This window comes from Aulonocara stuartgranti (genome assembly GCF_965226115.1).
Source record: "Aulonocara stuartgranti genome assembly, chromosome: 14".
NCBI classification, from domain to species: domain Eukaryota; kingdom Metazoa; phylum Chordata; class Actinopteri; order Cichliformes; family Cichlidae; genus Aulonocara; species Aulonocara stuartgranti.
Genome location: NC_138950.1, coordinates 13,012,576 through 13,040,315, shown reverse-complemented (window position 1 = coordinate 13,040,315; position 27,740 = coordinate 13,012,576). Strand labels below are relative to the sequence as shown.

Below are 27,740 nucleotides of genomic sequence, written 5' to 3'. Positions count from 1 at the left end.
TAAAAGAAAAATGCAAAGATTAAAAAAGGACGACTCACTAATGCCGTACACAGCTGATACCACTTTCATACATCACTCCTGAAAACCACCGTTCTACCCATATCAACACCAGTCTGTGTCCAGACTGGTAAGAAAGAGTAAGCGTGTGCCATCTGTGTATTTATAGATAATCTGATGCCAAGGGAAGTGTTGGTAAACCGTTCTGAAAGTGTGTGTACTGGAAAAGCCTGAAGCACTTCGCTGAGTCTGTCAATAGGCTAAGTGTTCTCTCTAAGTAGCAGAGAGTGAGCTGTGTTCGGCTTGGCTGCAACTGCCTGAATCTTGGAAATGGAAGAAAGCAAGTGAAATTCAGCAAGTCAAATCAGTTTTGACGGCGGTTTTTAAACACGTTGCCACGGTTTATAAGCATTTTGGCAAAAGGGCAGAATCCAAAAATGACTGTCTATTACAACCGAACCTTTGCATGATAGTTAAGACAATCTGTTTTTAGAAAGGGGGAAAAAAGCTTGTTTTTGCTGTTATCATTGTAATAATTATAGAAATTAATGTCAACCCTACATTTTTTAAGCCAAATTTGTGCTGCTGCATGTTACTACAGACCTCTGGATGGTTTAGTGTTTTGAAAATGATCAAAACCCTTGTGAAAACCTTTTAATTCATGCGAGTGGCGTAATTCTAGATAGGACAAAGCTATTCTGTTAGTCCACTCCGGTCCAGAGATATCTGTATTGCCCCGATCCCCTGAACATGTACAAACAGTGGAGGCATAGCACCGGAAAAAGGACAGGGGCGAAAATAAGTATTTAGTTAAAACCACAAGTGGAGTTTCACATAAGAACACAAAAGCATGACTGCGGTCTTGAACAGAAATAGTGTAAATTAAAAAATATATAAATATGTACTAAACTATGCTAAGATTGGACTTTTCTAAAACACATATTATATGGTTTGAAAACGGAATGGGGAAACTATTAAATAAAAATAAACCTGGATCAAGTGTTGGTCTTTTTTGCAGTTATTCAGAACTGCTGATGAGAAACAACCCACCCCCTGGTGTTCACTAGTTTGACCGTCCAGGCCAATTTTTTAAAGGCAGGGTGATGTCTCAGCCTCATCCTCCCACCTAAGCAGATTTTTGTGTCGAATAGTGGTTACAGATGTGAGCACACACACAAACACTTCTCCTGTTTAGAGAGCCGGCCGGCCTCGCAGCTCCAGACAGTTAAGCATCACTAGTTACTGTAAAAAGGAGATGGATTCAGCTCAAAAGGTTTGTGCACGACAAACTGACAGCTGAGCATTTACACCCCAAAAGTTAAATCCCCCTTCTTGAAGCTATGTAAAATGTGAATGTTTGCGCTGTAAATTGGTTAAGTGTGATGAGGAAGGATGAAGGGATGACCTCGTTCTCGGATTCAATCCTCTCCGTCACCGAGGATGCAAATAGGAGACTCGGGAGGATTGGAAAAACCCCCAGTGCGACTTATCTTTCTGCTCCATGTTTTATCTCTCTGCTGTCCACGCAGCTCGGTTTCATCTCAGCCTGTTCTGAGTAGCTGTAATCAGAGGGAGAGGGTGTTTACCATTTCAACAAGCAAATACCCCTCATCTGCTCTGATCATATCTTTTCCTGTTGTCCGATCTTTTTTCTTTTAGCAACACTTGAGTTCGCCTGCTGTATCATGCATTTGTATGCGCTACATAAACAGCTGGTTTAAAATACAATATATTGCCGTTGTAAGCAGATGTTTTGACATTTCAGGTGTTTGTATAAATTCTTGGCATATCTAAATTTTTAATGTAACAGTTAATTATTATTACATATTTCACAATGGCACTTGGGTAATAGAAAAATCCGCTGATGAATGAACATGTTTACCGGCAGTTTAAACCTGCCCGAGTGATTTTTTTTATATGTATAAACACTTAATGAATTTTTAATAACTCAATTTGAGGATTTGTTAAACACATTTCATTAAATATGACTATAGTCTACTGCTGTCTTATTTTGTGTTACTGATTTTATGTTTCCACACCAGCTATAGATGCTGATAATTACATTAACAAGCACTTATAAGCGTCCTGATAACTCACAACTGCATTATAATGATTTATTAAGTGATGCGTACAGTACTGGTTTTACATGTTTGAAAGTAAATTCCTCTCCTGCTGTTTAATATATAAGTTAAAAACAGGATGCTACACAGGCCGTGTTCAAATGGTTATTAATATATCCACACTGCAGTATGCAATTAATTAGGAACCTTGCAGAGCTTTGTTTCCCCCTAGTGGCACACCTCAGATCGTACACCCTTGATAATAACAGCTGGCTGCATTTGAATTCAGCACCACGTCCAGTTATCATGTCCCCTCCTCGTCCCACTACCACTCTGCTCAGTGGTCATAGAGGAGCTTTCACAGAAGCCTTATAAATAGCACAGAGAAATCAAATATTTATCTTCTGAATTTGTGTGTCCCTTCCTGCAGTGGACAGACACGCACACGCACGCATACTCACGCACGCATACTCACGCACACACACACGCGCACCCTCCTACTGCTGCAGCACAAGAAGGAAACGCCACTGATACAGTTAACCCACACAAAAAAATTTAATACCCTTCGTGAGGGAGTAGATGGTCCAAACCTTGACATACTAAATAGGGAGAGGTGTGATGACACAGGTTTTTAATGTAAAAACTTGCAGCCAACACCCAAATGCTTTGTAAAAAGTCATGTGACATATGACTTACTTACTTACATAGTTAGTACACATACACCAATGTTTTAATATACTTATATATGTCTTTTTTGTTTGTCTTTTATCCAGACCAGCCAGATACAGTACCCATTAATATACAGTCACATCTGCAACAATACCGATTTTAATATCATACAGTCCGACCGTCAGAGAGGAATCCATGGCAGGTTTCCAGGTCCATCTTCTCTATGCAAACACATAAGAAATCAGCCTTTGTAAAATTCCGCTCTCTTTTAATAATCATTATTGTATAGACTGGTGGTGATACTTGTCCTTGTATCTCGTGTCTTCTGTGCAAAAGTTTTTTTTGTTGTTGTTGTTTTTTTTAACTTTATGAACCCAAAACATGATTGACATAACAGGATACCTGGCTGTTCACTTTACAGTTATGATGAAGTTTTTTTTCTTTTTTCTTTTTTCTTTTTTCTTTCTTCTTTTTTTTTTTTTTTTTTTTTTTTTTACAATTAAACAGTTACATCCTAACGCCACACCCCTTGGCATATCACAGAAAAAGGAGAAAATTAAAAATCCAACACAATGCTTCCCGTTCTCAGTATTGGAAAGCAGTGGTAGAGAGGACGGTTTATGACTACAGTGAGCAGCATCCTCCATTCGTACATTTTTTTTTTAGAATAAGGCACTGCTGCATAAAGAAAGGACATGGCCAACAGACTTCTGTGGGAGCATGACGGGGAGGCAGGATGAACGAGACCGTGTTCTTCTCCAGCAACTCGCAGAAAGCTCGTCTCAGTATGTGTGCTTGTGTTTATCTCTTGCTGTGTGCTGGGAAAGTGTGTCATATGGCATGTAGACATATTCGTGTTTTTACATGTGTGTGTTTGTATGTGGCTGAGCCATTTCTTTTGGCTACACTACTTTACTCAGACTGTGCTCTCTAGCATCCACTCAGTGCTGCTGAATGTAACTCTCCTGTTGGCGAGCGGCGAGGACTCCATGTTGAGCTGGTTGGTGGATTTGTGCCACCTCGTCCTCGCTCTGCGTGGGTAACTATGACTCTGAAAAATGGAGTAATCCCCGCCGTCAAACGAGAATCTGTGCCTAGTTCGTGCTAGCTCATTAGGGAGCAACCCCATGTTGGCCAGGGTACTCTTCTTGTCCTTGAGCCTGGGAGCCTCCTTGGTGCCAGCATTGGGGCCTATGAGACACAGGGACATGGTGGAGCCTGTCAGGCTATTGTCCATCTGCGTGTCGTCAGATGGGGGACCAGAGCGCTCTCCATCCAGGCTGGTTCTTCTCTTCATCTTGTCTACAGTCATGGGAGGCAGCTCCACCTCCAGTATGGCAGTTGTGGCTGCTGAATCCTCCTTTTTCTCACCATCCACCCTCAGCACCAGTGCCATGCACTCTTTGGGTGCTACGGCTTCATGCTGGCCTTCATCAGAAGGTTGCTTGGAGGCAGAACGCTGGAGCCGGTGCTGGCTTCCATTGGTCTGGGAGTGCATGCTACAGCTGACCTTGGTCTTGCTGTCCTCCGGGCTGCTGTAGGCCTTGTAACGAATCATCAGGATGATGATGAACACTAACACCGAAGCAACAATTATACCACCAATAATGATGATCATAGTGCCTCCCAGGAACTGGCTGTGCATGAAACGGCACTGGCTGACCTCACTGGCTGTGTGGAACTGTACGCAGCCGACCACACGGGTAGCTGTTAACGAAGTGATGCCGTCATCGTAAACCGCCAGCACACAAAGGTCGTATTCCCGTCCTGCAGCCAGATCATTGATTAAGAAGTTCTTGCTGGTGGATGGGATCATTCTGCGGAGAAAAGAAACAGCGCAGTGATGAAGATGTGGAGGAGTAATCTTAAGAATTACAACACCCACATGCACTGATTTGCACAAGGTGTATTAAATCACACAGAGGTGTCAGTTCTGCATCAGAATAAGGTAACAGTGCCATTACCACAAACTTTAAATATCACTCTGGTAGACAGACATAAAAAACATCACACTTCAATACAGGTGACTTCTAAGTGCATATGTTGTATTATATTGTAAAAAGGCTGTGAGAAGTTGCTCGATTTGGTTTGTGTCTAACAAAGTGACAGCGAAGGTGATAAAAAAGGCAGGAGAGGCTCACTGTCTCGAGTATATGCCACAACAGCTGCAGGCTGGAGGACAAGTGACGCATGAAGTGAAGACAGTTTGGATGTGTGAATACCTAAGGTCACAGTTTGTTGGCAACTGTAAGATTACACGACTCTAAGTACGAAGGAGAAAGGCATTGTCTTCAGGTCAACATTGGCGTTAATATAATTAGAAGCTTGTTCCTTTTCCCTAAGGGAAGACTTTGATGGTTATCATTTGTAGGTAATAACGTACCACCTAAAGACAAAACAACACTCAGCTCCATGCTAAAACGGGATGAGAAAATTATACAGGAGAGCAACTCATTATATCTGATAAAACCTAGAAAAAAAGAAAGAAAGAAAGAAAGTCAACCACTATTATTAACTTACTCTGTGAATACATAAATCCTGGGATGCTTTTCAGTAAAATATATTCAGTTAATTTGTGTCACGTTTTGCATAATAAACACGTGAAACTTCAGATTCTCACACTTTAACAGTGTTTGCAAATGGTAATTTTTATCCATTATTCTAAAGAGTAAGCTCATCCAGTGTAACCATGCAAAACGTTTTAATTGGTGTAACTTTTTTATATTAATTTTTTAAACTAGTGGTATTTGGGAATTTTATCAGAATTCTAAAAAAATGATGAATCGCCCAAGAAATCTTAACGCTACAATGCTGAAATGTGGAAAACTTCTCCATGTACTGGTGCTTTATGCTTGAAATACAATCAAGACCATCTGTAAGCAACAGTGATTCTCAAACAACTATTTTTATAGTTTACTTCAAATTTCAAACACTTTGTTGGAAGATAATAAGGTAGATTTCTTCAAGTGCTGTTCTGTCCTGGGATTCCTTACAAAAAAGATAGGTAGAACTCCAAACTGAGTGTAAGGAGCTTGGAAAGAAAAGTGTCTGGACTTCTCTAGGGTTACTTGAAGATGTTTCACCTCTCATCCGAGAAGCTTCTTCAGTTGTAAGAGCAATTGGTGGAGGTTCCCAGGTTTTAAGCCCTACGGGAGTGTCTCCAAGAGGGTCATGGACCCTCTATCCTCTACATCTATGATCCTCTACCTAATCACACAAGCCAAGGTGTGAAAATGGGTGTGGGTCACAATCAGCCAAGGTTTGATCTACTGAGGTTATGTGGCCCAGGGTGTGAGTGGGCGATAAGGCGTCTGGGAAGGGATCTTTCCGAGCTCCTTAGACTACAATGACCTGGACGACTGAGAACCTTCACAGACAACTCCAAACTGTTGACCATGAACATTATCCATATGTTCAATTTCAGATATCATGAATGCTTTTTCTGTAATTAGTAAAATCTTGTTTGCAAACGCCTATTGTTGCTAGACATACTTTCCATACTCTTCCTGGTCTTTCACATGAGCTCTTCATAAAACAGGGGGCAGAGAGGATTTGTGAGTTTATGCATAATTTTTCTTTTTGTGGATGGGTTCAAATTACCTCAAACTAGTAGACCAAAACAAACTCATTCATTGCAATCACTCCCCTGTACACAAAGCCATCTTGCTGACATTATTTATGATAATTGGCCACAATATTTCACAAACTGGCTGTGCTACAAAATAGAAACTTGGCAGAAAGCTGAATTTTTCACATTTTCAAAAAAAAACTGCTTTGACGGCATCACCACATGGTTAGTTACAAAGGGTAATCCTGCATAACCTACATGTACACACAAGATTTCGATTCCAAGTTGCTCAGCTAGGTAAGTCTTAAGCTTCTAGTTCCAGCAGCTACAAACAAGCTGCAAAAGATTTTAGCAGTTACATTTCATTTCAGTATCATATATCTAACACTTGTCATCGAACAATAAATGAAGAAGCAATTCATGCCTTCAATTTCGATTTAGCACAACAAGATTGGAGTTCGGTGTATGAAGAGTCAGATGTGGACAAGGCTTATGACAATTTCCTAGATATTTTTACTATGTGGTACAATAAACATTGTCCTGTAAACGAACACATGACAAAGAAAAAAAAGATAAAAAGTCCTTGGCTCACAAAAGGAATTATTAATGCTTGCAAAAAGAAAAACAATCTGTATAAACAGTTTATCAAAGTAAAAACAAAAGAAGTGGAACAAAGATATAAAGCATATAGAAATAAATTGACTGATATTATAAGAACGAGCAAACAACTTTATTATAGAAGAAGATTATATGAAAATAAAAACAATATAAAAGGAACTTGGGATGTGTTAAACAACTTAATTAAACAAGGATCTTCTGGAACATCATATCCTGAATATTTTACTGATGCAAATGGTGAAAATCACAACATGAGTAATATTGTCGATAGGTTCAATAAATTCTTCATAAATGTTGGCCCTGAACTAGCAGCAGACAGCCCGTGTCATAAAAATGAAAATATCAGCAAAATAAAATCAAATCCCTTTTCACTGTTCCTCTCAGCTACAAATGAGCAAGAAGTAATAAATATCACATTAGAATGTAAAAGTAAGTCTTCAATGGATTATCACGACATAAATATGTCTGTAGTTAAACAGGTTATTCTGAATATTGCTAGTCCCTTAACATATATCTGTAATTTATCATTTCAGTCCGGTTGTTTTCCAAAAAAAATGAAAATTGCGAAAGTAATACCACTATATAAAAGTAATGACAAACACAGTTTTACCAATTATAGGCCTATTTCTCTACTGCCTCAATTCTCAAAAATTCTAGAAAAACTTTTTAATTCAAGATTACAAAAATTCCTTGAAAAACATCAAATAATAAATGTTGGTCAGTATGGTTTCAGAACGCAAAGAACCACTTCAATGGCGATAATTGAGGCAGTAGAAGAAATTACTGATGCACTGGACAAAAATAAATATGCAGTTGGTATTTTTGTTGATCTCAAAAAGGCCTTCGACACAATTAATCACTCAATTTTATTGGATAAATTGGAAAGATAAGATATTCGAGGGAAAGCTGGTAACTGGTTAAAAAGTTATCTAACGGGTCGGGAACAATATGTTAGCATAGGGCATTACCATTCAGAGAAACTTGGTATTACATGTGATGTTCCCCAAGGGTCAGTGTTGGGACCAAAACTTTTCAATGTATACATAAATGATATTTTTGATGTTTCTCAAGTACTTAAACTCATACTGTTCGCAGATGACACCAACATATTTTTCAGTAGCGATGATTATACTGATCTTGTAATGACTGTAAACAGGGAGCTACAATTAATAAAAAAATGGATGGACATAAATAAATTATCATTAAATATAAATAAAACTAAAGCAATGTTTTTTGGTAATTTTAAATATAATATAGAATTACCAATTATAATTGAAGGTGTACCAATTGATAATGTGAGTGAAAACAAATTTTTGGGAGTCGTAATTGATAACAAAATTTCATGGAAACCCCACGTCAGACACATAAAAACCAAAATTTCCAGAAGCCTCGCAGTTTTGAACAAAGTGAAACAATTCCTTGATAAAGATGCACTTCGTACTCTGTACTGTACCCTGGTTCTTCCATATCTTACATATTGTGTGGAAGTGTGGGGAAACACATATAAAAATACAACTAATCCATTAGTCACAGTACAGAAACGAGCACTGTGTATAATTCACAAGGCTGGTTATCTAGATCATACTCACAAATTCTTTCTTCAGGCAAAGTTACTTAAATTCCAGGATCTGGTTAATTACAATACATCCATAATTTTGTATAAAGCTTTTACTAAACTTTTACCGGCAAATTTACAAACTAGATTTGAAATTCGAGAAAAGGTTTATAATGTTAGAGGATTTGGAGAATTCAAATTACCCAGAACTCGAACAACCCGTAAAGGTTTTTGTGTGTCTGTATGTGGTGTGAAAATCTGGAACAGTCTGAGTTTACAACTGAAACAATGCAAAAATATTCATAGATTTAAATTTCTCTACAAACAGTTGGTCTGGTCACAGTATACTCAATGATGGTTTTTTAGTGTGCTCTGTAATGTCTGTTCTCTTACCATTGCTGGTATGGATTCAAAAAAAAAAGAAAAAAAAAAGACTGTGCGTATGTATGTACATATATGTACATGTGTGTGTAGATATATATGTATGTATATGTATGTGTGTATGTGTGTGTTTGTTACTTGTAGTTATTACTGCCTGTTACCTGTGGTAATGTAATTTACAATTTATATATTCTGTATTCAGTTATGAAGGCTCTAATTGTTGCTTGCGAGCTGCAGTTTAGATGCTTGTATGCGCCCGGGGCTGTTGATGGGACTGTATGCAATAATGGGCGTAGCTGCGGGAAGTATATTGTTTTGTTTTGTTTTTTTGTTTTTTTGTTGATGAGTGAGTATAGGGGTGGGATTTAATAAGTTTTCTTCGTCCCACTCCTTTTTCAGGCAATTTTTGTTTTTTGTTTTGTGCATTTTATGTTCAATATAGGTATTTGTTGTGCCTGGAAATGAACAAATAAATGAATGAAATGAAATACTCCAAACTCTACAAAATTTTTACATATACAACTGAGAAGTGTTAAATAAGTATCCCCCTGAAACCCACAGGTAGATTCTGGGGTGATGGATGGGTTGCAGGCGCTGTGGCACTGACAAAATTGTAGCAGCAGCTGCAATTTATCTTATACTTTATAATGTAACTCACTGTTAACAATTTGCCTGCGCTGACAATGTTCTTTGTGTAACCAAGACACAACAAAAGCAAATGCAATAAAGTTTGAAATCACTTTCATATTTCATACAATCCACTTCATTCTGTTTACAGTTACCAGCTAATTATTTTTCACTTTAGATACAAAACAATATGAGTATCTAAAATATGATACACTGTTACAGACTTATGGATCTAAAAGTTTAGGCAGGGGGGTATGACTAGCTCTATTTCAACTTTCTATAACATCTAAATATGCCATTCCATGTTATCACATCAGCTATGAGGTCAATAATGATATGAATAATATATAAACCGCTGACTTCTCTCATTTTTGGCTCATAAAAACAGCATAAAATCCCAAACTGCTTACAATGTTTTGAGCAAAAGCATGTTAATCCTCTCATGACACCTCAGATGTATGCTGTTACTGTGGGCAGCCCTGAGGACTTTCATCTGTAAACAAATATTTTTGTAGTGCTTGTACTGTTACTTTTAACTTACAGTAAGTAAATGATCTGACTCCTTCTTCCACTGCTATAACCAAGCCTATCATTAGACAACCACATGTAATCACACTCTGTGTTGCAACCAATTAATGCAGACACTTGCTAATGAAACAAACAGTTACATGCAGTGAAATAGTTAGCCTCAGTGTTATTGTTGTTGTCATATTATGTTTTAATGATGCTGAAAAGACTATTTAGTCCTTTAGGGTGCTGGACTCATAAGCAGTTCAGCTGCTTGAGTGCTCTGTCATAATGTAACAAGCAATTACAGAAAATATAAATATCTTAAGCGTACTGTACAATTTTGGCACAGTAAAATTTTCATTTATGTATAACTCTCTCTCCTGACTGCACTAGAGGAGTTGCTTGTTTTTGGACGCACTTAATCATTTTGCTTCCTTGGGATATGTCAATCTCCCATAACGGACAGCTGTGTCATTCAGCAGATGGTCAATCCAGATGTCTCACCTTTCCTCATATCCCTATCTACCCTCGTTCATCCATCCTGGCTTCATAGCTTACCTGTACACCAAAGTATCATCTGCCGTGCTGTTGTACTGAATCTGGTACATTCTGATGCCAGGGATATGGCGCTCAGATGGCCAGCGGATCACAGCGGAGGAGGAGGTCAGTTCAGTGACCATCACCCTTCTGTCCTGCTTGTCATAGCCCTTGGTGTCATTGCCAGATTTGGAGGAGGTGGTGATGTCTGAGAGTCCAGGGTCCTCACGCATGTGGCCTGTGTTGTTAACAAACAAGGGTAAGGGGATCATGTTGATCTCAACAGCAGCTGTAGCGATGCCTGCGGCATTGGATGCCACACAATTAAATGACCCACTGTCCTTCAGAGTGGTGATGAGAATATCAAGGGTGCCATTATCATACAAGACGGTGCGGGAATTGTTATGCACCAGCTTGCCGTCTGGTGACCGCCAGTGAATATCTGGTTCCGGATCACCCACAGCTTTGCATTTAAGAGTCACTCCTTGCCCTTCCATCACAAAAGGCTTACTGGTAAGATGTTTGGTGATTAGCGGTGGCTCACAGATAAACTCTTCCTCTTGAATAGACCAGAAGTATTTGTCCATGAGGTGCTCTGGGGAGGCACAGGTCTCCAAGTCATCCTCTCTTGTTAGCCTGCGCAGCCACAGCAGCTCACAGTTACAGTGTAGGGGGTTTCCCCCAAAACTCACGGTCAGAGTAGACGAGCTAGAATCCTTGGCATCAGACAGGACCTGGGCGTGCTGGAACAGGCTGTCTGGCGGCAACTTCTGCAGCCTGTTAGAGGTCATGTCCAGGCGGACTAGCTTAGTGAGCAGTGTAAAGGTCCCTGCTCCAATGTGGTCAATTAGGTTGTGGTCCAGTGTGAGGGTGTTAATGTTGGTCATTTTGGCTATAGCTTCCCAGGGAAGGGTGCGCAGGTTGTTATTGGAAAGATCCAAGTCCTCTATTGTGGAAACAAACTCATCGAACGAGGTGGGGGCCACCTGGTGGATCTGGTTGTTTCCGAGGATGAGGTGCCGCAGGTTGACGAGGCCTTTAAAGTGTTCACTTTTTATAGCACTGAGACGGTTTCCATCCATGTGGAGCGCCCGCAAGGCTCGCAGGCCGAGAAAGGCATGGGGTGTGATCTGACTGATGGTGTTGCGGGACAAAGTGAGGTGGACTAAACTAGTCATGTTGTAAAAGTCTTTCCTGCGGATGATGGTGATAAAGTTGTCAGTGAGTCGCAGCTCGACAGTCTTGCGGTCGATGGTGGGGGGCACGAACAACAGACCGGTTTTAGCACAGAGCAGAGTCAGAGTAGGGGAGAGGTGCTGGCAGATGCAGCGGCCGGGGCAGCTGTATCCCTTCACCAGGGCTGCAGACAGCAACATGCAAAGAACCAGCCGCTCCATTGTTGATCGGTTTCCAGATCCTGTGTGTGAGATAGACAAAGGGAAACAGGGGAAACAGAGTCAAAAAACCAGAAATCTTTGAATGAATAAATAGTACCAGGCTTTTTGAGAGCCTGCTGCAAAAAACCCACAGTCTGACCAAGGTTGCTGAGACTGCCAGCAAGGTATCAATCACAAAATGAAATGGAGCTTTTCTGAAATAATGGCACCTGGGATGATGAAAGGCTGCGCCAACCCTGTCAGAAGCCCATGTCTCTGGAGCTTTTTAATGGAAATAACAGAATGGGTTTTTTTGTGCCACCAGGCTGCATCACCACTGGGCCATATAATTTCCTGAATGATCACAGGGCAGTTTTCCTGTATTAGGTAACCATGCCATGTACATGTCCATCATGGAACAAGGCTTGTGTGTTTTTCTTGCTCTGAATTCCACATCAGGGAGGAGAATTAAAGGTAGAAAGGGTGCTTGTCAAGAGTACTCAGTGATTTCTGTAACCTTTTCATACTCTCTGCCCTCGCTATGCCTCTGAGATGTACAACAAAATTAGACAGAAACCTGTCATGTAAATTTTGGCAAGGAAAAATAAAACTGGAAAAAGTAGAAATGCGGCCTGTTTTCATTGTTCATCCGATGGAAACATTATTGAGTGATTCCCAGGTTTTGAGGATGTTCAGATTCTCTGATTCCCATTTAGAAATATTGATTTCAGTCTTTGAGAGAACACGCCTGTGGTGACAGGAGTAAAAAGAAGTCCTTGGCAGTAATAACCATAAAAAGCCCACTGGAGCACACTAGCTACGTGCTGATGTTATATTGCCAGTGGTTTTACCCTTTTTGGCATTCATCTTGACTACTAATACCTTGTGTTTCACTGTTGATGAGAGCCTTTTAATGCTGCTAAAGTAGAGGGATGGCAACTCACTTTTCCCAGCAAGGTTTAGAGATTGACACATGGGTTACTGCAACCCAGCACTCTCCAAACCCACAGGGAAACGCTTCTTCCCAGCCAGATCCAGTGTGTCAATCAACAGCAATGTTTCTTTTTATTGGGTCCAGCATAATTATCTTAATTCATCCTGAAAAAGCTGGCTGTGGATTTTAAACACAAATGATGTCTCTTTTTTTACAATTTGTGATGCTTTATCCAATTTGTCACATCTAATTTTAGAGTCCCTTTTTCTACATTCCACTATGTTGAGGTGGTGCTGACGGCCTTAACACCACAGATTTTTGTTCCCCTATTGTGCCCAAAGCAAAAGCATCTAGTGCTAACAGAACAAACAACCCTAAATTAAATTTGATTCAAAATGCCTGCGGTGAAATTCACAGAATATTGTAATGCCACATGTCAAATTTCATTAAAAAAAAGAAAGCAGAGTGTTCTTTCTCTACCTTTCAAGCTTTCCCTTACGCTTTACACAAACACTCCCTTTTGCTTAAAAGCGATCAAACCTGATCTGATGAGCGTTATGTTCTGATAGTTCTATGTAAATACTCATAGGAGTAAGAAATTGTGCGTGCAATGTCTTTTTACATCAACCTGTGGCACACTGGCCAGACACCAGCGGACATTCTCAGTTGCTTTTCCTATTCGGTCTGTTGCACACGCACACAGACACACGTGCACAGACACACGCACACAGACACACGTGCACAGACGCGCACTGCTGGCCGGGTGGCTGGCAACCGTCTGACAGCGAACACGACACCTCGTTAACTATGAGAAAGCGCTGCACAATCAGAGCACTCATAAAATCTGGATTTGTGTGATGTCATTATCTGAGGGAAGTAGAACAGTTTGAAGCACAAGTTCAAACCAGTGGGATAGTTTATCAAAGATAAACTGCTGATCAAATTAACCCAGCAGTGACAGCTGTGCTGCTACTTTAGACTACATTTCAGTAGACCAGTAGACTGTATTTAAGTGAGATACTAAACCAAGACCTTTGGTCCATTTGTGTTTACACCTCCTTTTCTCGTTGCTTCGACTCTGCAGGCGTAGCTGTTACCTCTAATTCTAAAACAGAGTCGCTAAATTACAGCACACACACAGTTATTTTCTGCTATCTGTCACATTTATACTGAGGTTAGACCGCATTCCTGGAGAAAAAACACATACTCTGTGTGGACAAGTCTTCAAGAGAGAATTTATATAGTAATGTTCTTTTGTGCGACTCCCTCGTCTAAATTAATTCTCCAAATTTTCTCTTTTTAAGCACAGTGGGGAAAGCTGAAACTATGCAGTAGGTTACAACAGGGCCGTGTAAATTCTTATGTGGGAGCTTGTCACACTCGTTTTTTAAATTTCAATATAGTGGTGACCTTGCTTGATTGTGTTAGTATTCAGATGCTAACTAGGCCACAAAGCTCACAGTTTCTCAGAGGACCATCTGTGTCTGAGCACTTCCTGCCACACCGTCGAGGATACTCTATTGATCTTTCAGCATCTCAGGGAGGGGGAAAACTTTGTTGCCACGGCAACTCTGGTGTAGAATGTAGGTCTTTGAATTGCATTAAGATGATGTTAAGCTGCCCGATAAGCGAGGCTTCGATCTTAATGGTTGCCGCTAAGAAGGTTGGACGGGACGTGAACAGATGTATGAATGGCAACGTAAATTGAAAGAAAAGGGCAGCTCTGCTTCGCATTTCTATCTTTGGTTTATTGCTTAATAAAAGTGCCGGTCACCAAATCGATATGCAGACAGCAGCAGAGAGCACAAGGTGAACCGGAGTTTAGATTTGCTATGTCCAGCCATGATGCAATACAACCTTTCACAGGGAATTAGCTAGCTGTGTTACTAAGAAAAAGAAATTGAAGAGGCTATACTTTGAATTGGTAAAGGAAAATAAGGCTGCTGGACACCAAAACAAACACAATAAAAAGAGAGAATGTTATGTAATTGAATAAGCTGTTTACAAAAAAGTGTATAGCTCTAAAAAAAAAAGAAAAAGAAAAATTAGACCACTCCCATTGCCTAAAATCCAGAAATCGTCTAAAATCCATAAAAAAATGCCTTTACATTCATTGCCTTGGCCACAAATCTAAGCTACTACATGTCTAAATGGCAGGATTGTGGTAAAACAAACAGAGATCCTAACAGGGAACTACATGAAATACAGATAAAATTTTAGCCTGTGCTCAGAAATAACAATTTAAATGTATAGCGAATACAGGAACCACTCAGAGAGCTTGGACCTCCGCTAAGGCAGATCACTCTCTGAGCAGTATTTACTAAATGCTGTATACATTGTATACATTAATTGTTTTTCTTTGTTCTTTTTTAAAAACATACCTTAAAAAGTTTAGTAATAAATATCAAGTTGAAAATTTCTAATGACAAGTTTGGGGGTTTTTTGTACAGGAACATTGTACATGTATTCAAAATGTTATGTAATTAAATGATTATAATCTTACTGTAATATACATACTAAAGTCATAATGAAACAAATGTTGCCAATACAAAGAGACTAGAATGTCCAAAATAATAACATGTGACCTTTTCTGACTTCCAGTGATGGTAATGCGATGTTTAGAACCCCCATATATCATTCCCTATAGGCCTATATGTTGCCAATACAAACAATGTCAGTGAGAAATCTCTACATAGCTTTATTATCACTTTGACCTTGAGATCTTTATATTTCACTTTCAATATGTTCACAATACACACCACACCAGCCTAGTTCTGAGGCTTTTTGTCACTTTTTCACCAATAAATTATTAAGTTACCCCTGAAGACCTCGGTGGATGTAAGCCAAATTTGACTGGATTGTTAACACGACCCCACTCTACACCCCTACATACCAGAATTCACTCAAAACGTGAGAATGACACACGCTACTAAAACACAACCCGTTCTCACTCCCAAAGCGTAACATTTTACGCTAGGTGACAAATCGTCACCATATTACGTTTTCGGCTACCCACCACGTTCCTAAATGACGACCTCGGAAAAAGAGGAAATATGAGAACCGTCTGGACTGAACCTACACATGTTCGCTCTTTTTCTTCAAATCGCTTAGAAACACGCTATTTAACATCATTAAAGTCCTGGTTAAGGTCAGGAATAAGGTTGTGGTCAGGGCTAGGGATAAGGTTAGGTTTAGGGCTGGAATACAGGGCTGGAACGTCTACTACCGCGGGAGCGTCATTGCACTGGATTCCAGCCATAACCCGCCGCGTACCATAAGAACGCCGAAGGTCTCCTTTCGCGTTCCTCAGGAACGCCGCGGGACGTGACAAAACGTCCACATGTTACGCCTCGGGAGTGAGAACGCTCTGCAGAGGCAATAAAAATTTTTGTTCTAATTTACATAAAATGTACAAGTTTTGTTTTAATCGTGACTGTGTTAAATTTTACATCTTAAAATACAGTGCACACCAGTTTTGAAGAAAATTCAGTACAGCCTAGTAGCCCTCCACACGGAGACTAATGACTGATGAATCATCTGTATTAGAGGTGTATTTGAGTGGGTGGTAAAAACAGGCATAAAAAAACCCAACTTTATTTTAATGCTCGAGGATGTGTGAGATTACATTCTGCTTTGTTGATGACGCTCAAGCAGGAGGGACCTGTTTGCAACTTGTGTTGTTGCCAGCAGTGACAGCAGTTACCCAGGGAAAGCATTTCAGCATCAGGAAATCTGATGACTCCTCTAGGTGAAGATAAAGGGTTTTAATTTTATATCCTAAAATGCTTATGTAATGTTTTGACAGTTAATTCTGGTATGTTCTGCTTCAGATTTCAATGAATATAAAGATCTCATTAAACTATGAGTTTATTCAGAAGCATTATCAAACCACCAGTTTTCACCTTTCATGTCGGTGGAGATGCTAATGACTGACCTTCAGTTAGGAATTATTGATGAGTGTTTTTAGGTTTCTTTTATCTTCTTGTATAAGCATATATTCTGGGTCTGGGGGTGGGTAACCTGTGTAGCAGTGAGAAATGTTCTTTGTGATGGTGGTTGTTGCTTCTTCATCCTGCAAATCAGGATGAAGAAGCAACAACATAAATTAATTGTCTGTCTTGAATAAAGCATATTGAGGTTCTACAGAGTGCATGTGGGCTGATTTTTCTCTTGCCACTGGCACTACATTAAAGCAGATGGCAGCTGGGGTCGAAGGGAATTGTCAGTTAATTGATTAGTCATCAAGTTTTTTGATCACTAAATTCTTTTTCTAAATTCAGTTATCAAATGATAATTATGAAAACTGTTTCCATCTTTCAAAAATAAGCAAAATGCAGTATATTTAACAAACTTGATACCGTTTCATGTGCATATGTAACTTTTTCCCTTGATGTTTTTTCTTCCTGTTGGCTGCAAACCATTTCACAACAATTTTATTGTCCCTACAAACCTTAATGTGTCATTTTGGACCTTTTATCAAATTCATATGCAGACTAAGCGTGCATATGAATTATGTTTTTGCATTTATTCTCCACTCTCAGCCTGCTAAACACCACCAGGGCTGCAGCTAAAAGACTAAAATCTGGTCATCAGTACGTCTAAATATTAATGTTACTGAAAATTAATCGTAATCTGTCAGATCCCCTCGTGTCCTGATGATTGAGTTATAATATTTATAATTCTGTGAATGGGTATAGCCGGTTTTCCTTCCTGGCTTCAAATAGGCAAGACTTTATAACTATAGTGGGTCTTTTACAGTTTTATCGACCAAAGCGCTTCAAGCGCACACACATTTATATGGCACATACACATTAATGCAGCACTTCTAATGCTATACAACTGCAGGAAGCTTTTTCTATTACCGACACTCACACCGTTGATTTGTCTGCGAAACTCTCTTTCAGCCTGTATTATATGTTTAACCTCTTCATATTTTTATAATATCATAGTTCAACCTTTCTTTGTAAAAGCAGTCACTCTACTGTCAGTCGACTTGTTCATGCTTCTGGCTGGTTATATCCTGTCACTGCCACCCCTTTCATGTGAACATGCTCATACCTAGATCGTGAAACCCTGAGTTAACTCACTGAATTGATAACAACCTCTGTGTGATGACTTGGCTTCTCTGCCAATGTTCGGCCGAGAGTAGGCAAATTATGGAAAGATATCCTGGGTATGCTGAACTTGCTTTGTGGTACAGGGTCATGTATGCATAGATAAACAGAAACACACTGAGAACACTGAATAACCAGCATGAAAACCCAGTGGCACAAAGAATTTTAAATTAAAGAATTAAATATATTAGAATTAAAGCAACCACAGACAGACATTCAGATCTGCACGAAGAATTCTGCAAATTTTTAGTTGTCCGATTTATATTAGAAGCAGCCAACCATCCATTCACTTCCACTTATCCTTTTCAGGGTCGCAGGGGGTGCTGGGGCCTAACCCAGCTGTCTTAGGGCGAGAGGCAGGGTTTATCCTGGAAAGATCGCCAGTCTGTTGCAGGGCTAACTCACAGACAGAGACAACCATTCGTGCTCACATTCACTTATGGCTTATGGTTTAAGACAACTGGTCTACTGCAAACACAGTAGAAGCAGTGGTTAAGGGTTTAACCACCTATCCAGCCACCCATTAAAAACATGGGACGTTTGGAAAGATGCTGTACCTGTACCTCTGTTCTGATCTTAATAACTCATACCTTACTGTAGCAAAAGTGAGCTATAAGGCTTTTCCCACCACTTGGGAATCACGAAGCTGTCATACTGTCTTGTTGCTGACCTGTAAATCTTATCGGACACATTTACAGTCTTATTGAGCTTGTTCTTATTAGCTAACAGACTAATAAAGACACCAGACAATAAAGCAGAAGGTCAGAATACATTCCACATATGAATGATAAAAAGAACCAGTGGTCTATCTATCCACATCAAATTGTCACATCTTCTGTTTAGTTGTTATAAAAGTGAGTATAATTTTTGTACTCTACGCCTGTAAATGACACGTTTGTTTGACTCGCCTGACAGTTTTTGATCAATGTTCCTAAATATTTATAATTACTTAGAACCTCAACAGCTATTTGTTGGCGTGCCCTACTCGCTATAAGATCAAAAATGATTACCTTAATTATTTTGGCGTTTAACTGAAGAAAATAGCATGACACTAAGTAACAAACTCAGCCAGATATGCACAATAATTAGTTTCATCTTCTGTGTTCACGCAAACAATCACTGTATCGCTGTAAACATCAGACATGCAAGTTAGCCTTGCATACAATAACATACATCTGTTACTGCCACTAAACAAATACACCCATTGTTATATATCATTTACAAGCAAGCATAATTCTGCACCAGGCACGCACACGTGAGTACACTACAACACACAGCCACCCACGCACAGTTACAGGGCACTGCATTCAAAAACACAACTACATGTCTTCACATCCATGCATTTACACATTAACACAAAGATAAGCATACTGAACAACAACAACAACAACAACAACAACGAAAAGCAGTAAGTGCTCAAGAGGAATAAAGAAAGAGGAGAAAAGATTATCAACAAATGTGCCATTTTCAGCTTGGTTTTCTGGCTCAGACTAGTACTGGAGTAAATGTCGCTCTGTATGAACAACAGATAAAATCTGTTGCTTCTTAAAAATGCTCTAAATTCTTCACACATTCACAGCACAGATCTGTTAAAGCCCAAATGCTGACATTTTCTTAAACATTCAGATGCTTGCTTAAAAAATGACTAAAAATAAGAGTGCAGAGATTGCTGTGAAAATGAAGCAGAAATGAGGTAGAATCTTAAACAGCATCTCCTATTGATGACTGCGTAGCTCGTCCCCGCTGCTGCCTACTTAATGCTTACACCCAGGTTTACATATTCAGTAAAACAGCTGCAAGGATCATAGTGCATCTTGGCAACTTTGAAGAAAGTCATAAAACTTGAAAACTGTGCTGTGAATCTTAATTTTAGCAGCCACGGGAGGAACAGTTTGCTTCTTCACCTGCTTGTACACACCCACATGTTGTATGTCCACGATAACACAGCTGGAAATTTTAATTAAGGACTTCCATGAATTCTCGTTACGTTACATAAATTGCCAGGAAGAGGTACAGGCTTTAAGAACTCGGAGCTGTTAATAAATCACAGAACAGTCATATGAGGTGAACGCACCTTCTAGTTTCACGAAAATTTAATATACTGATCAAGTATAGCTCCAATAATACTTGTCCTCTGTCACTATAATGTAGGTTTTAACTACTAACATTAAATCTTGCAGAAACATGCTATTGCCTATTGGTTATATAGAATGTTCTGATGTTTTACAGCCAAAAAGATAAGAAAAATTGTATTAACCATCATCAAATTTGTTACTAAACAATTTAAATCTTTTTACGATGTTTCTGGGCAATTATGGAGCATTTTGAAACATTTCCTAAAGGGCAAATTGGCTGTTAAGGTTGTATTTGTGGCAGCAGTGCATTTCAATAACAATAGTAGTTAGTTGTAGCATTTATGTCAATGTGACATTGAAGCAACGGTATACAAACAATGCATTAGTGTGTCCTTACCTCAGAAAAACATCTGCCCAGAGACAGTGCATTGTAAGGACATTTCCTGGACATGACTTTGTCAGGAAACTGTAAATGCCAATTAGACGATACAGACAGTGAACTACTGGCTGACCTTGTGTGACTCTTGTCAGGATGCAGGCATAATTATTGACAGCCGGAGTTCATTGGTGCCAGCTCTGTCTCCACCAGTGGACGCTGAAACCGAGGCTGCGTAGCCCCGGGGATTTCTGGTCACATCTCATCAATGGGGGTGGGGGGTTTGTGGGTGTTGTCGCAAACAGGAGGAGCATTTGCATATTATAATTACGTCTGCACGCAGAAGCAGTTTTCTCAATTACATCCCATTTAAAACTTTCAATGAAGAAGAACTGAGAAGCACAAGCTACTGCAGCTTCATGAACTAATTGTAACCGCCTCCCTAAACAAGGCAGCAAACATGATTATTACACCAGGAGTGAACAAGTATAGTCATAGATGCCACTTACTGATGGAACGCTTGGGTGATTGATTGTTACCCTTTACCTGCTACCTGTTCTTTTCAATTTGAATACCTCCCCTCAGAGATGTAATCAACTCTCAATAGCTGCTCCTGTAATTACAACATACTTTATTGATAATAAATATGCTTTAAAATATTAAACTTTCAAAGTTAAAAAGCAAAACAAAAAACAACTAATTATGAAAGTTGGTGGGGCATTATTTTTGACTACAAAATGATAATAGCCTATATTTATACGTAAAAAGAGTAATCTAATGTATTGGAGGGGCGCCTTTTAATTATTGTTAATTAGGGTTTTAATTAATGTTTTCACATAATATCTACTTAAGTAATTTGTGGACAATCTCAGTGTAGCAGTAAACACTGAAAATCATTGTCAGGTTGGCAAAATTGTATTTTTTAACATTAGTCTGTTAAAAAAAGAGTAGAGTACAAAAGGGAAAAATGTTCATATTTACATTTCAGAAATGGAAATCAGTTTTTAATTTGACCGTTTTGAAATAACTGATTGATTCAAATAGTTGATTAATTGCAAATTGGGATTATCCACAAATAATCTCCAAGTCCTCGTTAAGCATTTTTTTATATTAGAGAATCCCTCAAACAACCAAAGGGTAAGTGATCTCCAGTGACACGTTCCTGTGATCATGTCAGTTAATTAGAATTAGAATAGAATTCAACTTTATTGTCATTGCACATGCACAGGTACAGGGCAACGAAATGCAGTTTGCATCCATCCAGAAGTGCTTTAGTGATATAGATATACTACAATATATATTAGCAATAATATAGATATGTAAGTATATTACAGAAATGGGTCTATTATGGTATGTTATAATGTACACGGTATGAAGTATGTTGTGAATATTCTATAACTATAAGTATGTACAGGCTGTAGTGAGTACAAGCTATGTACAGGATATGGACAGGATATAAATATGAAAAACTATACAGAATATGAAATAAATAACTTTACAGAAATCTGAGATATACAGCTATACAGAAATGGGAACTATGCAAGTTGTAAACAGTTGTAGGGTTAAAAATTATCGTATGTACAGAATGATTGTTTACACAGGGCTATACAGTAGTGCAGTTAAGATAAGTGAGATATGTGGATAATTTCTACAGAGGCTATATAAAGTGCTAGTGGTTGTGAGTGGTGGTTCAGTCCATGTTATTATTGTGTGTTTGAGGGTACAGTTGTCCATTGTGTGTGTGTGTATGTTCAGTCCATGTGTTAACGTGGGTCAGATGTCAGGAGGCAGAGTTCAGGAGTCTGACAGCTTTGGGGAAGAAGCTGTTCCGGTACCTGGTGGTCTTAGTCCGGAGGCTCCTGTAGCGCCTCCTAGAGGGCAGGAGGGTGAAGAGTCCATGTGATGGGTGGCTGGGGTCTCTGATGATTTTCCCAGCCCTTTTCAGACACCGCTTCCTGTAGATGTCTTTTATGGCAGGAAGTGGTGCTCCGGCGATGCGCTGGCCAGTTTTCACGACCCTCTGCAATGCCTTCCGGTCCGAGGCAGAGCAGTTCCCGTACCAGACTGTTATACAGTTGGTCAGGATGCTCTCGATGGTGCAACGATAGAAGTTCACCAGGATGTCTGAGGACAGGTGGTTCTTCCTCAGAGTCCTCAAGAAGAAGAGGCGCTGGTGAGCCTTCTTGACCAGCTTGGAGCAGTTGGTCGTCCAGGTGAGATCCTTGGAGATGTGGACTCCCAGGAACTTGAAGCTGCTCACACGCTCCACAGCCGTCCCCTTAATGTGGATGGGTGGATGTGGGTCAGCATTCCTCCTGTAGTCCACGATGAGCTCCTTGGTCTTCTTGGTGTTAAGCAGCAGGTTGTTTGTGTCGCACCACTCAGCCAGACGATCCACCTTAAGTAGACCTTTACCGCAGCAGACATTGGATATTTCGACATTTGACCAGTCAAAGTAGAGAAAGTACAGGCTGTAATCATGAACCAGCAGGTGAAAAAAGCAGGACCTTCCTCAGTGGAATGCAACCAATCATTAACATGCTCGGGGTTATATTCTTTCACAGACCCAATAGTTGAAGCAGGTGATCCATTTATCGAAGCTGGAGGTTCGATCCCCAGCTCCTTCAGTTTGCATGACTGTTTGACATGCATCTTGGGCAATACCCTGTAAAACTACAATTCATCCATCATGCCTCCAGCATTGTTTGTGTGTGTGCGAGACAGATAAAACCTTAAAGTGCACAGAATAATGGCATGGGTGAATTGGTGAACCTGGCTTGTAAAAGTGCATCATCATTAATGAGAGAAAAGCATTACATAAATACTAAACAATCTATTTACTATAATAGATTTCTTCACAGAATGCTTAAATACATACTCGCCAATTATTTGACTACATGATGCACAATGAAATGATTAAATATGGTGCTGTTCTAGTCAATTCACTTTTTGTATGAAATGCTTTTTTGTACAAATTGACCGCCCAGCCCCCCCCCAAAATAAAAAGCAAAAAATCCTGTGATTGCATCTGTTAGCTGTCATGACTAATAGAATAAACAGCGACAACTGATTGCCCTCTGATATAGAATGGCCACTTGCCTACTTTAGATGTAATGAGAGACATCTCACAGATCTTCACACCCAGATAAGAAGCCACGCTTTCTGTTCACGCTTTAGATTAGGAAAACGATGAACTGTTTGAAGCAGCAATACTAAGATACAAAAAAAAAATACTGTATTACATGAAAGCTAAAATCCCAAGCACAAGTACATGAACGCAAACTACGTCATCAGTAAGTTATCATATATAGTACATTTGGTGCTTTAATTTAGTTTTGTTTGGTGTACTCAGAGTGACATAAAAGATATATGAACATACACGCACCTTGTTACTATAGGGGCTCAGCCTACATTTGTTTCTGTTATTTTAGGAGATAGCATGTCCTGACATCCACAAACAGCTTGACAATAAACAGAGTGGCTGTTACTCTTTTCTCCATGTTGCAGTTTCACTGACACCTTCCAAGAGATTTCTAAAGTATTTGTCAAGAAAAAGGTGGAGAAAAAAAAGAGCACAGAGAAATATGCCATTATAAAAGCAGAAGCTGCTAGCAAGCAATAAGAGGACCGACTGAGAATCTGAACGACATCCATCTTATGGGATTTCTATATCTAGGCTTAGTTATTTTGAAATCCAACGTGGGTCAGTGACAAGCATTGGTGATTTACTAAAGCTCTACCAGCAAGGCTGTCTCTCTGATATGCATTTTCTGCATGTGGTGACACGTTTGCTTCCTCATCCGTGCGTGTTTGTTCCCCGCACTTGATTTTATTCCTATCTTGTTGTTCTATATCATAGAAGCTCCATACCTTCTTCCTGCTGTGAAGAAGAGCTGAGCAGACCCTCTGAATTGGCCCCTTGTGATGCCACTTTGTGCTCGGGTGATGCAGAGGAATCCACACTTGATTTGAAATCCTCCTCCCAAGGCTGCTATATTGCATTGATCCTGCTCTGTATGTACCCTTGCAAGGTATTATGTATGCCTGTTATATGCTTTACTGCCACAGCAGACTCTTGCAAAAAGCCGATTTACACTCCACAGAGAAAATGTACCAAATGGCTGAACTTAAACCTTTCGCGGTAGAAATAAACTCTATTCGTTTTGCAAAAAAGGTAGCCGTGCACAGATCTATCATTACATAAGCTATTTCACATATTGAAGCTGGATGTTCTATACTAAAAGAACCATTTCCGAATGAAATAATGGAAACCATCATTTAAACACATGCTAGAATCACAGAAAATTCCCTTAAATCAAATGTGGAGAGATCTGAACATTGTTAAAATACAAAAGTAACTCACATACACTGTCACAGCAGAGTGCCACTAAGGATAAAACTACTTCATTTTACAACACAGCTTGGGTCTTTGGGGGATGGAATTTTCTCCCAATTTTAAACATTCCAACAACTACTGGGTGGATTACCAAGAAGTTTTGTACTGACATTCATGGACAGGGGATGTTAATGATTTTGACTCCTCCCACAGAGACACCATAAGTTTGACATTTGTGGTTTTGAGCGACATGTTTGAAAAACGATTAGATGAATAACCATGAAATTCGCTACAGACATTAGTATACCTTCTGGAGGGACTGTAATGACTCTGGAGATGCTTTAATTCGACCCTAGTGAACTCATTTCAAATTTAGCATGACATTTCCATTAGCCTCTGCATTGCTTTGTTCTTTGTGTTAATTAGCAAATTGTGAGCATGCTAACATTAGCGCAATGCAGCCCAGTTCACACTTTAAGTCTAAGAGAGATTTTTGTTGCTTCTCAATTAGACTCCAGTAGATACGTGATGTAGATGACCCCATTCATCACTTTTGCAAGTGTACATTCCCCTTTCTGACTACAGTATAATTCAATTAACAAAAACAATCGAGATTTATTACCAACAGGATCCACCTGAATAAATCTACTGTAATAACTGGACGCAATAATCGGAAATTCATGCAGCTCTAATTGATATAGAGGACAATGTCCCAAAATCACTCAGGGCTGTAATGAGTGTGTGCTAGACCTCGGCTGAGGCAGCTACGACTGCATGTCCCCACAAATAATGGACTGCGCATCTTCAGTTTGACACACTTCCTAGAAAAGCCAGAGCAAAGCAGGTTTAGGCAGAACTTTTGTCAAATATATTGAAGGTATCACTAATCCTGTCGGTGTCAAATAAAACACCTTGCAGTGTCAATACACAGAGAGTGGCAGTTCACACAAGATGTGGATTTATCTGCTGTTGGCTTTGTGCCAAGAAAATAAGTTTAAGTGAACAATTGCTGCACTTACTACTGACCAGTCAATATGTCGCATTATAGGTTTGCTGAGACTCAGAGAAACGAAACAAAACAAAAGCAACCAACACCTGAATTCCACATATCGGCTCCTTTTTGCACTAGTATCACACGGCCATATGCACATTTGTGTATTTGCATGCTTTTCATCCTCCATATCTTTTCTGACTTTGTTTGGGGTTGGTTGCAGTGTGACAAAGTAGCGAAATGTTAATGCTTTTCTCTTATGTATTCCTCAAACTGAACAGTCATTTGTCCTCTCCGTTAGCTACAGCTAGAGATTAACACAGTGCTACACTCTGTGTAAAGACTTTCAAGTAAAGTTTAGATTTTCAAATGTAAACAGTTATGTAATTGCCACATAGACAACCTCAGAGTTTTTTGTGCTCACCCCCTGGGGGAGTTTAACATGTTATGCCTGGTTGCTAATACATCCTTCCTTTAATTATACAATCAAGTAAAAGAGACCTCTGGGAGGTTTTTCTTTAAACTGTGTGCACTCTAACACTTAGTTTACTTCCTTCCTACATAAAAAATGTGCAAAGATGAAGCAGAAAACTTAAAAACTTGCAACTCCCATGCTATATACAAGGATGGAGTACATAAAATATAAAATATGCGTGAATTCATCATTTATATACAGTCCATGAATGTAAGCCACAGAACGTACATGAATAGGCCAAACAGGTAAGAAACAGGTTGGGTCTTATAAATTTTTTTCCTGTTGCAGTTTCCTGCCAGTTCACCACATTGTTTAATGCAACCAACAAATTCACAGAGAATGCTTTGACTTATGGGTTTGTCACAGAACACGAAACTTCTTTCAAACAAATAAAAAGTTGGAAAAGCATTATTTCTGACCTCAACATAAAGGCTGATTTAAACCTACAGTATGAGCTCCAGCAGGTAATATTTAACAGAACAAGGAACAAGGCAATTTTTCTATTATTGATTCTGCACATTTAGATACACATTTTTAGCTACAGAAGGGCAACAGCTTTCCTTTACTGGTATGCACAACAGAGCTGTGCCATAAATCATAGCCAACCTTCAATATGGACACAAGAAGCAGAGTTCTGAATGTAAATCAAGCATACTCGCTTAATGCACGAAGTGTTTTCAAGACTCAGTGATGTTTTATAAAGTGATAAAATGCAGACATAGAAATGTGCATTTCTTACTCTGTAATTACCTTGTTATAAGTAAATTTCTATATAAATAAAGCTCTGTTATTTATTCATTATTTTGTGAAGTAACTATAGCAAACCATTAATGATACAACCTGAAGTTACAGAATAATAATTGAATGATTGATGGAGCTTGAAAATCAATGTTAATACAGTGAGTAAATTTTACCCATTGGCGGTTTAAGGTATACAGCAATCCCCGAACAAATGAGTTCACATGACAGTGACACAATGACAATAAATTATTTGCATTTTAATGCATTAGTAAAAGAATGAAAGTAATTATGATCCATGCCAATCCAGTAAGTGTAGCCAGTGATTTAAGTAGGGGCAATTTAAAAATAAAGTCTTATGTGTATTCTCTGAGCAAGTCCTTGTTTGACTTTTTCCTCCAATTACATTTGTTTGAGTTAAATCAGGTCACTGTGTTTCATTCGTGACACATTAGAATAATTAGTAATAATATGAGTGAAAAGTTTAGTATGATTGCAGACAAAGTCATGCTTCACTTTCTGAGTCCCTAATCAAAAACCTTTCGGGCCTGTTATTCGAGACTGAAAGGCATATTTAGTTCTTTCCTATCACTTACGTAATTATTTTTTATCTATATTCTTTTTTCATGGAAGTTCACAAAGTTAATGTGACTGAATCCCCATATAACTGTCATTGACATTCTCTATAATGAAAAGCCACTGTTACATAAAACTGATTACCTGCTGTGTAAAATTGCCAATTTTTATAGACTTCCCAAAGGCAATTAAACTGATAAAAACTGTTCTTAAATTTGAACTTTAAT

General features: G+C 39.1%; 1 protein-coding gene across 4 annotated transcripts in view; it reads right to left on the bottom strand.

Moving 5' to 3' along the window:
• Positions 1-2,593: 2,593 nt before the first annotated feature.
• lrfn1 (leucine rich repeat and fibronectin type III domain containing 1) overlaps positions 2,594-27,740 on the bottom strand; it is a 134,475-nt gene continuing 109,328 nt past the window's right edge. For all 4 annotated transcript variants that reach the window (XM_082503569.1, XM_082503567.1, XM_082503568.1 and 1 more), the window contains 2 exons: positions 10,544-11,939; positions 2,594-4,543 (listed from right to left, as the gene is read on the bottom strand). In XM_082503569.1, the coding sequence (XP_082359695.1) occupies positions 3,643-4,543; positions 10,544-11,919 (2,277 nt within the window). In that variant the 5' untranslated portion in view covers positions 11,920-11,939 and the 3' untranslated portion in view covers positions 2,594-3,642. The remainder of the gene's footprint in view (positions 4,544-10,543; positions 11,940-27,740) is intronic.